The sequence below is a fragment of the Oryx dammah genome, unplaced genomic scaffold, assembly GCF_014754425.2.
Source record: "Oryx dammah isolate SB20612 unplaced genomic scaffold, SCBI_Odam_1.1 HiC_scaffold_15, whole genome shotgun sequence".
In the NCBI taxonomy this organism is placed as follows: domain Eukaryota; kingdom Metazoa; phylum Chordata; class Mammalia; order Artiodactyla; family Bovidae; genus Oryx; species Oryx dammah.
The window spans coordinates 40,514,183-40,527,047 of NW_024070199.1; the positions used below are offsets into that span (position 1 = coordinate 40,514,183).

Below are 12,865 nucleotides of genomic sequence, written 5' to 3' on the forward strand. Positions count from 1 at the left end.
CAAGGTAGACCCCTTTGGGGGAAGAGTAACATAAGAACGTCAAGCAGGTTCTGCGGCTGATTTGCAATGTTATTGGAATAGTTTTTCATTCTGTACAGCATCTTTCTCCGCCTACTAAATGGGAGATCGTACCATCTGTCCCTCATGGTGATGGCGGGGGTATTAGGATATATCCAGAAAAATCCATAAATCACCTTGCAGAGTGGGCCTACAACTGTGGTTGTCACCATCGGAGTCACGAGTAGGAACGCATCAGACAAAAAACATCGGTTCTGGAATTTGCGGGAAAGATATGCTTCAATAATGGAAGCAAAAAGAAACTTCTATCGTTAAAACACATAATCAGCCTAAGCTAAAACAATCACAGAAAAATCTGTGCAGAAACACTAAGGCGCAGGGCCCCCCTCAACTTCGGCCGCAGTGGCGGGCGGAGCTTGGTGTTTGCCCACGCCCCTTGCGTCAGGTCCCCGAGGGGCGCCGCCCACCTCTTCAAGGGCCTTGGCGCTGCGCGAAGCAGGTTTTGGCCCTGCTTCCCTGGAGGAGCGCCGAGGGACAGTTCTTGCGCCTGCGCCCTGCGTCAGTGGTCGCAAGGCGACCGTCTCCGCCCCCGCCCCCCCGCCCGAGGGCCCTTGCGCGCCTGCGCGGTCGCTCTCCCGCCCTCTCGCGGCGCTCGGCTGAGTCAGTCAGTCCGTCGGAGTCTGTCCTCGGAGTAGGAGAGGCGAGGCGACTTTGGAGAGCCAGCTGCCGGATTATTTTCTCTCCCCTCCCTGTCTCCCGTCCCACATCTCTCTTCACCCCTCTCCCGCCTTTGCTCGCGCAGCCATGGCGGAGCCGTCGGCAGCCACTCAGTCCCCGTCCGTCTCCTCGTCGTCCTCCGGGGCCGAGTCTTCTGCGCCCGGTGGTGGCAGCGGGAGCCCGGGAGCCTGCCCCGCCCTGGGGACGAAGAGCTGCGGCTCCTCCTGTGCGGGTGAGGCGCGCCGGGGAACCCCGACCTCGGGAGGGGGGGCCCCAGGCGGTCAGGGACGGCACATCATCCTCGCGTCCTGGAGGCTTCAGCCCCCGGGAAGGAGCGTCTGGAAAATGGGCTAAGGGGGAGGGGGGTGACAGGTCTTGCAGGCGGTGAGGAAATAACGGGGTGTGGGGAAAACAGACTGGGGGAGGGGAGATATTCCCGCGGGTGGGCCTTAACGCCGAGACTGGGCAGGTGGGCGCAAGACACCAGTGGAGGGGGGGTGCGAATCTGTCCTCTGAACCGGGGTGATTTAGTGGAGGATTAGAGAGACTGAGAGGATCGGGGCAGGTTGGTGGTAGGAGAAATGCCCTGTTAGGATTTTGAGGGGATGGCGGTGAAAGGGTTGGGTTGCATTGCAGGTTTGCAGACAGGTGTTGACAGAACCAGCCGTTCATGGTTGTCTTCCAGAAAATACGGGGTGTTTTTTTTTTTCGGTTACCCATGGGGAGAATGAGGAAGTTTAATAGAAACACTGAAGCCGTTTTCTGTACTGTTTTCATCCGCCTTTAATAATTTTTTTGTGGTCTGACTCGGAATGCCCGATTTTTCAGAGGCTCGGAGGTAGAAGGAGGCGTGATGAGAATAGCTCAGGGAAGATTTGGGAGGGAGCTGCTGACGGTCCAAGATGGATCCGTGGCTGCATCTGCAACACAGCCTGCTCTTCACTGGCGCGGCGTGGGGGTGGGGACACGAGGTTAGCAGCTTATATTCTAGAAGAGAATAGATAGAGTCATGCCAAGCAATCGACGTTTTAATTCCATGCTTTTTGTCGGCTGTTACTGATCGAAGTATAACAAAAGGGGGTGTTTCCCGCAGAAAGGGGGGAGGGGGAGAAAATTCAGACAAAGCAGGGGCTGGTGGAACCCCCTTCTCCTCGCATCTCTATGAAAGACTAGGAGGGAAGCTGCAGGCTGCTTTTAGTTTCCATTGTATATGCGTCTGCCTGCTGGTGGGAGCTGGCTGGCAAGCTCCCCTCGGGCGGAGATCTGCAGTGCAGATGCCTTCTTGAGGGGAAAAAAAAAGGACTATGAGCAGGTGGTGGTGGTTCTTAAAGGAACTCAGTCTTTGAAGAAGAAGAAGAAAAGCTTTTTGTCGAAGAACCATAAGCTCGGGGGAGTACAGATAACTTTGCTCTTTATTTAGCTACCTTAAAGAATTTTGAGACGTTTTAAAATGCTTCATTGTCTCCTTTGCGAGAATCTTGCGTTGATTCTCTAAAGAACAAAATTTATCTTAGCTTTAAATATATTCTCTAGGTGTTTTTCAGACAGTGGATTTCCACATAAATGCTTTGGTACCCGTTCGGATTTTCCAGTGTGGTTATGGACATTTCAGTTATCAAAGGAAGCTTCTGCAAGGCCAAGATGAGCTGTCCAGATAAAGGAATGAGGCAGCAAATTTAGAACCCCTGTCCCCTTTAAACCACTACCATTTCTCCTCCAAATTTTTGTGTTCTGGGCAACGGTCCAGATGAACAGCAGCTTCCTTATATACTTAGCAACTTGGTGTTTTGGCTTTAATCACTTGTCATTGGTTACTCTTACGTTGTTGGCCCTTTTGTGCATACCTTTTGATTTTCTTGATTTTAAATTTTTGATACACATGAAAAATAGATACTTTCGTCACCTGGAACTCTTATCCACTGCAAATATGTATTAATATTGTATAAAAATCATTAATACAGTTTTAGTGAGTTCAGGGCACGATCCTCATTTGTCAGGTCACTACTTGAAAAGTTTAGCTTAAGACACTGTAGTGTATAGCCAGAATTTCATTGCCAAAGCTCTTCCTCCTTGCTACATGTTTTCTCCATCTCTCAGAGGAAATGTCTCAGGCTTTTGCACCATGAAAGTAAGATGAAGTTTGTTATTACAAAATTTGACTCATAAAATGGATTCTTTAAAAATTTACCTTCATTGTTTTAAAAATCTGTAGGTGTTAATGTCAACCTTTAGCTTCATTTTCATTCACCAAGCTTCTCTTGGTTTTAGAAACTTTAAAAAAAATAAGAGTTTAAAAAAAAACAAGAGTAGATGGTCACTTGATGCCTGCAGGAAACAATTGTCTAGACCTATCTGTTTAGTAACAAATTTTAAAATTTAGTTTCTAATTAAAAGTGATTAGTTGTAAAGTAATTAGCCTCCAATTAAAATAAATAAATTTATATTTTTAAAAAAGTGATTAGTAATAGCGCTCTCTCATCCAGTGGGTTCAGTGTTAGTGCAGCTGGCAGTGATGTATGCTTGGAGAAGGTCAGGAGCCAGGATTGGCTTCCCAGATTTCTGCCTTTGAAGAACAACAAAGATTTCAAAGGCAGAAATTTGAGGCTGAGGTGAAAGATATGTAACTAATTAGTATTCTTTTTAGGATGAGGGTTGCCTTATTAGATACCAAGTATAGATACCTGTCTATTACCTGAACTTTAAAAGTGGTTTAATAGTTTACTGTCTATAGCCTTTGAAATTCTTTAACTTGCTAGAGACGGTTCTTTATTATTGCTCTGAAAATCATGGTGCCAAAATAAAGCTACATTTCTTGTATCTATTCATGGAAGTTAGCTTAAAGCAAAAAACAGCTTGGACAACTTAAAAAAAAAAAAAACCACGCACATAAGTTTTTGTTTTAATTACTTCTTTCCTCACTCAAGAAACTGAGTTGTTCCATGTACTTGTTATGGCTTCATTTTTACACTTTGTTCTAACATATCAATCACATGATTATGTAATTTGTATTCAGTCTTAACTCTTAAGTAAAAAAAAAAAAAACTCTGACTTCTACCTGTTCACCACTGAAGTCTGTATTGTACACATGGCAGATTAGCAGAGTGTGTAATATGGTGATAAACACACAGACTTGAGTTCCAGAGATACCTATATTTCACTCCTGTCTATGCTTATTGACCATATCACCTTGTGCACATCCTGAGCCTCAGGAATGTGACCTAGACAAATTTGCTGCCCTTAAATCCTAACTTTTATTGAATAACAATATCTAGTATTTGATACATCTATTTGTAGGTTTAAAATATATATAGATACAAAGAATAATTGAATAAGAAGTGAGAAATCATAAATCTTCCTCACAGTAAAGGATGCTCTTATACTTTGTTCTTCTTTATAAAAATGAATTGGTTTTTTCAGCTTTTGACCCCTCATATTTATAAGAGCTGCCACTCCTTTCATTTAACTGACCTGTTAAAGAAGTTGGGGGTGAAGCCAAGATGTTTCATAGGTCGCTTGGCATCAGTATACTAAGATATTTTCTGCAGCATGCTGACCATAAGTATAGTTACGATACATTATAAAACTCCTGTCAGTGGAAGCAAGAGGACAGGAAAGGGCAAGAATGGTCATGTAGTATGGTTCACAAATGCTTGTTGATCTGAATGGTTTTGATTCCCTGGGAATAGAAGATATCTTTTAATGCTGTTTTCTTTTGGAGTCAGATTCACAAATAATTTAACCACTCTGATCAAACAAACCAGTCCATATATATTTAACTCACACCTTCCTTAAATTGAAATCTCTAAGGAATTGTTTATGTAGTAGCTGGTAAGAACATTGGTGTTTTTATTTTTATTATTTTAAAGATGGTCTGTAAACAAAATGAAACTAATATCGCTTTTATTGTATTCTGTGGTGGTGGTGTTATCCAGTCCCTCATTCGTGTCCAACTGTTTTCTGTGACGAGGAAATTATATACCCTTACTGATACAGTAGTCACCTGTTTAATCTTGTGCAGTTTATAAGCATCTGTAAATGAAGCTTGGTAGTGAAGGAATTGGTGACGTGTCATTGAAGGGCAGAAGGAACATTAAGGTTTCCAGTTTTGTGTGAGCCAAGACATTGTTCTGTAGGAGGGCACTTCTCTTTAGCCATAAACCTAGAACTACTGTTCTTGTAATTCTGAGCAGAATTACAAAAGCTCCAAATAAATGATTAACTATGTGTATTTGTTGTATGTACGTACCTTATAGTCTGTGTCCAACTTTATTGTTAATGATGAATTTATAACTGCCTCCTTAGTTGTACAGACTTATGAAATAAATATAAATTTTCTAGTATAACTTTTTAGATGAAAATTACCAAGTTGATATTATGTTCATATGATTTAAGTCATTCAGGAGTTGCACAGGAGACTGAAGTTTTATCCCGTTTATTTATAACAGCGCTTCTAGAATTATTTTGGATCGTGGGGTATGTTACAGGTGTTTTTGAGAAGTGTGTATACTAAATGGGCTTCCCAGGTGGCGCTGTGCTGTGTTGTGCTTAGTCACGGACGGTAGCCTGCCAGGCTCCTCCATCCATGGGATTCTCAGCAAGAATGCTGAAGTGGCTTGCCATGCCCTCCTCCAGGGGATCTTCCCAACCCAGAGATTGAACCTAGGTCTCCCACATTGCAGGCAATGGATTCTTTACCATCTAAGCCACAGGGAAGTCCCCAGATGGCACTAGTGGTAAAGAACCTGCCTGCCAATGCAGGGCACTTAAGAGGCGCTGGTTCTATCCCTGGGTTGGGAAGATCCGCTGGAGAAGAGAACGGCAACCTACTCCAGCATTCTTGCCTGGAGAATCCCATGGACAGAGGAGCCTGGCAGGGTACGGTCCGTGGGGTTGCAAAGAGTCGAACACAACTGAAGCAGCTTAGCACGCTCGCATGTATATTAAGTAAATTTAGCTGTAATCAGTATTGCTTATGATTGCATCATTGCAGTGTTTTACTACATACCTGTGACTAGTAACATCTGTTACTAGAGTAGGACATGTTACTCTGTAATACTGCAATTTCAGAGAAAATCCCCTTATTTCTTACTTTTCTTTTTTTGGTTGCGCTCCACCACTTGCGGGAATCTTAGTTCCTCAACCCAGGGACTAAACCCATTCCACAGCAGTGAAAGCACTGAATCTTAACCAGTGGACCACTGGGGAACTCCTGCAGAAAATCCCTGTAAATACTTTACAGGGTTTGTGTTTCTGTTTTACATTTTGTGATAGGGTGGGTAATTGTTAGCAGTTAGCTTCCTCTTGTGATGGTCTCTTTAAATTTCAAAGGAACATTCTTACCTGTTTTTTCCAGTCTGTTGGTTCAGTTTTCCTCATAAGCACATCATCATAAACTGTGGGTGGGGGCGTGGTGTTGGAGGCAGGAGCTCTCTTGACTTCTTCCTCACTGGCAGTTTGCCCTTGAGGATATATTGAAAGGTATTCTGAAAAACATTTTTAGCAAAACTAATATGGAGCATTTTAAATGAAAGCATTTCAACAATGGGCATTGTTTTCATTTTACATAAAAGACAGAAATACTTGATTTATGTCTTACACTTGTGTATTGCTTTATGGTTTAATTTGTGCCAGTACATTAACTTAATTCAACAAATATTTAAGCATACATCAAGCATTGTGGCTATGAAGTTAAAGGTAGGATGAAACAGGGATTAAGGATCCAACTCAGTTCTTTCAAATACATACACTGCCTCTCTTTCAAATTTGAAACAACATTTGATAAAAATAGTTCTGTCACCCTCTTAAATTCAGTTATTGGTTAACCAAGTTCAGCTAACTTAGAAACCTTCACTTCTGGTCCCATGATTTCTAAGCCAGGTGGCTTTTTGCTCCACTTTTCTACAGAAACTTCTCTCATCAAATACACCAGTTATTTTCCGTGTTATTAAATCCATTGGTTACTTCTCTTTCTCATTTTATTTGTTTATTTTTTAACCTCACCGTGAGGAGTGCAGGATCTTGGCTCCCTGACCAGGGATTGAACCCATGCTCCCTGTGTTAGAAGCACGGAGTCTTACCCACTGGACTGCCAGAGAAGTCTCTCTTCCTCATTTTAAATGCCCTTGATTCCTCTCTTTCCTTTACGCAGCAGTCAGCAAATCTTACTGATTTTACAGTGACTACCGGTTTTCCCAAGCTCCATCGCTACTACCCTGGTCCAGACTATTGTCATAGCTCTCCTGAATTACTGCAGTTGCCTCCTGACTGATCTCCAGACTTTCTCTCTTGGCTCTCTTCAGTCTTTTCTCCACACAGCAGCTGGTGTGAGTCTGTGAAAAATGTAAGTCAGATCATTTCACTCATTGGCATATGCTCTAGTCACTTCTGATCACACTCAGATTAAATGCTGAAGTCCTTAGAAAGCTTATGAAGCCCTGTAATATCTAGCCCCAGCCTGCCCCTTGCTCACCTAGCTTTAGCCACACTGATCTTGTTTTTCACACCGGGAATACCTCCCTCAGTGTCTTATTTGCTGTTCACTGTGCCTAGAATGCTCTTCCCTCATACATTCTCGCAGCTCTTCACTTTCTCACCTCCCTTAGATCTTTGCCTGGCTACCTTATCAAAATTGCATAAGAGAAAAACACCTTACAGGCTTTTCCTGTTTTATTTTTCTTATCACTTGTCATAATCTGTCTTACAGTATTTGATTTATTTATTCTGTATATTGTCTGCCTGCCACAAAATAGAAGTTTCATTAGAGTGGAGATTTTTGCTGTGTTATTCACTGCTCTATCTCTGATGCCTGTCAGAACCTGGCACAGAGCAGGCCTTTGTATTTTTTTAATGAGAGCAAAGACTTTATCATTATGGAATGGATGAGTAGATGGAGAACCTCTACTCCCAGGAAAATAATGCATATAACTGAAGTATTGCATCAACTTTCACAGATTCATGAACTACTATAAAATCTACTCATAAACCTCAGGTTAAGAAAATTTTGCTTTTGAAAATCAGATTGTAAACTTTGTAAAACCTTCTGCATATGGAAATTGATATATTCATTTTGGTGCTGAGGAGAGACTTTTCATATAAGTGCATAATACTATATCCAAATATACTGTATGTTTAAGATTGTCTTCTTTTACTACTTACTTCTGGACTCTAGTATTTTCCACTAATGGCTTTAAATCCAGAAAATTATAACCACTTGAATGCCACATTTTGGTGTATTAGAGATTCACTTCTATTAACTACTCAGTAGAAACCTAGTATGATGTGGCAGAATTTTAAAATGTGTTAAAATAAGTCTGATTTCCATCTTCTAACAGAATCTGAGATTTTGATTTAATATGTTTTAAACATTATTTGCAGAAGAGTAAAATATTCTTAACAGTAAATATAGCACTACTTAGAAGTTGGGTTATTAAAACATTTATAACTGATTTACTATTTTTATGCTTCATTTTGTTTCTTTGTCAGACTTTCTAATTTTGTTTCTTTTGCAAGAAGAGTTCTGCTTATTTTTCCTCTTAGATTGCATATGTATTTACTCTACATATGTACAAAGAAAGCTTTCCAGCTCTTTTGTGTTGTAACAGAGTGAGCATCTTGACTTCTCCTAGAGTGAAATGCATAAACTACTACATTAGTAGGGCTAATGTCCAGACTCAAAGTCTGTTTCTCAAATAACAATTTAAACTCTTGCTAAGGCTCTATAAATGTTCAAGCCTCCATATCCTGTGTCTTCTACTGTATGCTGACCATCATATTCTGTGCCTTATGAAAGACACAGGGACATGTAAGATGATCCTTAGCCATAGGGTGCTTCCAGTCCGATTGGAATTTGTTTCCAATAGCAAATAAGTTGAACGGATATTAGATCTTATTTGGTTTATTGATTCCAGAGAGCCAAAACATTGTTAATTGGTCTATTTTTATAATAGTTATGTTAGCTCTAGTAAATTAAAATTATTAAAAATTAGCCTGCCAGTTTATGTAGATTCTCCCCCATGCCTTAAGTGGGGGAAATGCTTAGTAACTTGCTTCCAAAGGTTACAGTATAGAAGGGTGGGGAAAAGTACTACCATGGAGAAACTTGGCAAACTCTACCTCAGCCAGGGGATCAAGGTTAACATCATCACTGATAAGTCATATTAATAGTACATACCTTGATATGGTATGACAAGGCAGCCCTTTACTTCAGTGAAGGGTTACCCCTCAGTGGTAATCCTCCCTAAAACTCATAACTCCAGTCTAACAATGAGAAGAACATTAGACAAGCCCAAATTGTGGGACATTCTGTGAAATATACTTGAGCAGTCCTTCTCAAAATTGTCAAGATCATTGAAGTAAAGAAAGCCTGAGAAATTGTCATAGTCCAAAGAAGGCTAAAGATACATGATGACAAAATGTGATGTGGTTTCCTAGATGGGATCTTGAAACAGGGAGGGGGCATTAGGGAAAAGTTATTGAAATCTCAAGGAAGTATGGGCTTTAGTTATTAGTAATGTATCAATATTAGTTCTTTAATTGTGACATTTATCAATACCACCATACTAATATAACATGTTAACAACAGCAGAAACAGTGCTGAATAAAAGCAACAATCTTTTCTGTAAATATAAAATTTTCTAAAGTAATTTTTTAATAAGAGAAAGCTTTAATCATGAAATAGACATTGTTTTGGGAGAGGCAAGTAGGTATGAGCAATGCAGTGGAGGTCTAGTAAGCACAAAAAAGGTTTTAAAAAAGGAAAAAAATGGCATAAAGTTTGGGGAGAAAATCAGTCTGCCTGTTCCTGGAGCTCTGATGAGGGAGAGGACAGTAACTGGCTCAGTTTAGCAGTTTTTACTGAGATCCTGAGTTGCCATCAAGAACTGTGGTCATGAAAAAAAACAGACAAAGAGGACACAAAAAAATAAAACCACAGGCCAGTATCACTGATGAACATAGATGCAAAATCCTCAACAAAATTCTAGCAGACAGAATTCAACAACACTTTAAAAAGCTCATACACCATGATCAAGTTGGGTTTATTCCAAGGATGCAGAGATTCTTCAATATTTGCAGTGTGATACACCATATTAACAAACTGAAAGATAAAAACCATATGATACTCTCAATAGATTCAGAAAAAGCCTTTGACAAAATTTAGCATTTATGATTAAAACTCTTCCCAAAAATGGGCATAAGAGGAACCTTACTCAACATAGTAAAGGCCATATATGGTAAGCCCACAGCAGACGTTATTCTCAGTGGTAAAAGCTGAAAGGATTCCCCCTAAGATCAGGAATAAGACAAGGGTGTCCACTCACCACTGTTATTCAACATAGTTTTGGAAGTCCTAGCTACAGCAATCAGAGAAGAAAAAGAAATAAAAGGAATCCAGATTTGAAAAGAAGAAATAAAGCTCTCACTGTTTACAGATGACATGATACTGTACATAGAAAACCCTAAAGATACTATCAGAAAATTACTAATCAGTGAATTTAGCAACGTTGCAGGATGCAAAATGAATACACAGAAATCACTTACATTCCTATATCCTGACAATGAAAAATCAGAGAAATTAAGGAATCAATCCCATTCACCATTGCAACAAAAAGGATAAAATATCTAGGAATAAACCTACCTAAGGAGACAAAGGACCTGTATACAGAAAATTATAAGACACTGATGAAAGAAATCAAAGACCACATAAACAGATGGAGAGATATGCCATGTTCCTGGCTAGGAAGAATCAATATTGTGAAAATGACTGTACTGCCAAATGCAATCTACAGATTCACGGTTATCCCTATCAAATCACCAATGGCATTTTCCCCAGAACTAGAACAAAAAATTTCACAATTCATATGGAAACACAAAAGACCCCAAATAGCCAAAACAGTCTTGAGAAACAAGAATGGAGCTGGAGGAATCAACCTTCCTAACTTCAGATTGTACTACAAAGCTACAGTCATCAAGACAGTATGGTACTGGCACAAAAACAGAAATACCAATGGAACAAGATAGAAAGCCCAGACATAAACCCACGCACCTGTGGGTACCTTATTTTTGACAAAGGAGGCAAGAATATACAATGGGGCAAAGATAGCCTCTTCAATTAGTGGTACAGGAAAAACTGAACAGCTACATCAACACTTTCTAACACTATACACAAAGATAAGCTCAAAATGGATTAAAAACCTAAATCTAAGACCAGAAACTATTAAACTCTTAGAGGAAAACATAGGCAGAACACTTGATGACATAAGTCAAAGCAAGATCCTCTAGGACCCACCTCCTAGAGTAATGGAAATAGAAACAGAAGTAAACAGGTGGGACCTAATTAAACTTAAAAGCTTTTACACAGCAAAGGAAACTATAAACAAGGTGAAAAGACAAACCTTAGAATGGGGGAAAATAATGGCCAATGAAACAACTGACAAAGGATTAATTTCCAAAATACACAAGCAGTTCATATGACTCAATACCAGAAAAACAAAGAACCCAATCAAAAAGTGGAGAAAAGACCTAAACAGACATTTCTCCAAAGACGTACAGACAGCTAACAAACACATGAAAAGATGCTCAACACCACTCATTATTAGAGAAATGCAAATCAAAACTACAATTTATGGAGAGAATAACATGGAAACTTACATTACCATATGTAAAATAGATAGTTAATAGGAATTTGCTCTATGTCTCAGGGAACTCAAACAGGAGCTCTGTTTCAACCTGGAGGGGTGGGATGGAGAGGGAAATGGAAGGGAGGTTCAAGAGGGAGGGGACATATGTACAACTATGGCTGATTGATACTAATGTTTGACAGAAAACAACAAAATTCTGTAAAGCAATTATCCTTCAATGAAAAAATAAATTTAAAAAATGAACTGTGGTCATGAAAGTGGAAAGAATGCCTTTTGTGTGTGTAGGGGGGCTAAATGGTAAAATTTACTTATTTTTGTCTGTGCTGGGTCTTCACTTCTGTATGAGGCTTTCTCTAGTTGAGGCAGGCAAGGCCTGCTCTTCCTTGTGCATCGGCTTCTCATTGCAGTGGCTCCTCTCGTTGGTGAGCACAGGCGCCATCTCGGTAGTTGTGGCGCGGGGACAGTTGGAATCCTCCCGAACCAGGTCTCGAACCCGTGTGCCCTGCATTGGCAGGTGGATTCTTACCACTTCACGACCAGAGAAGTCCAAAAATAATTTGTTTTAAAATTAGAATAAGAAAAGATGTTTGAAAGAACCGATTTTTAATTTTCATTATGCTAATTTTAGATAAATTTCAAATACTTCATTTCTCTTTATGTACTAGAAGAAGTTTTAATAATCTGTAGAAACTAGCACAAAGGAAAAAGCTTTGTCGTTATAGAAGTCATTCTACGAAGTTGTTCCCAGAATAACTTATTTCTCTAACAGTGTAGTCTATATTCTGCTGGTGTTGAAGGAATGGATACCACCAAAATAAGTAATTCATTGAAACTGTTTTTTTACTGCAGTTTAGAAAATTCTATAATCAGGTTTATTAGTGTATTTTCTCCCGATCTAAATCAAAAGTTGACTCTCACATCCAATCCAAAGCTTTTTCTCTTTCTCTTCCCCCCCCTCCCCCCAGCAATCCGTCCAACACAGGCTTGATAAGAATTTGGAAACCTCCACTGGTGTGCCTTTTTCCTATTTTTCCTCCCCATTTTTCCACTGCTTACCTACTCAGCGTGCTGCTGGAGCGAAAGGTGGAGGTATGGGAACAGGATCTTACCGTCTTCATTCAATGGAGTTTTAAAACATAAACTTGAGAGAGGAGGGGAGTATAAACGTAGGGTTGTTAAGATTTGTTTGAAATTAAGAGATCAGCAACATAAAATAATCACATATATAGAAACCTCGTGGTAACCGCAAACCAAAAATCTGTAACAGATACACACCCAAAAGAGAAAGGAGGGAATTCCCTGGCAGTCCAACAGTTACAACTCTGGGCTTTCACTGCTGAAGGCCTGGGTTCAAACTCTAGTTGGAGAACTAAGATCCTGCAAGCCGTGAGGTGCAGCCCAAAAAAAGCAAAGAGAGAAAAAGGAATCCAAACATAATACTAAAGGGCGTCATCAAATCACAAGGGAAGAGAACAAAAGAAGAAATAGACAAA

The 12,865-nt window shown here is 40.2% G+C and overlaps 1 protein-coding gene across 3 annotated transcripts in view; it reads left to right on the top strand.

Moving 5' to 3' along the window:
- Window positions 1–12,865, top strand: part of RTN3 (reticulon 3) — a 71,243-nt gene that overhangs the window by 7,050 nt on the left and 51,328 nt on the right. For 2 of the 3 annotated variants that reach the window (XM_040256104.1, XM_040256106.1), the window contains exon 1: window positions 647–967. The exons of the other annotated variant lie outside the window; for it this stretch is intronic. In XM_040256104.1, coding sequence (XP_040112038.1) covers window positions 823–967 — 145 coding nt within the window. In that variant the 5' untranslated portion in view covers window positions 647–822. Of the gene's footprint in view, window positions 1–646; window positions 968–12,865 lie in introns of those variants that run through there. 3 annotated transcript variants of the gene reach the window in all.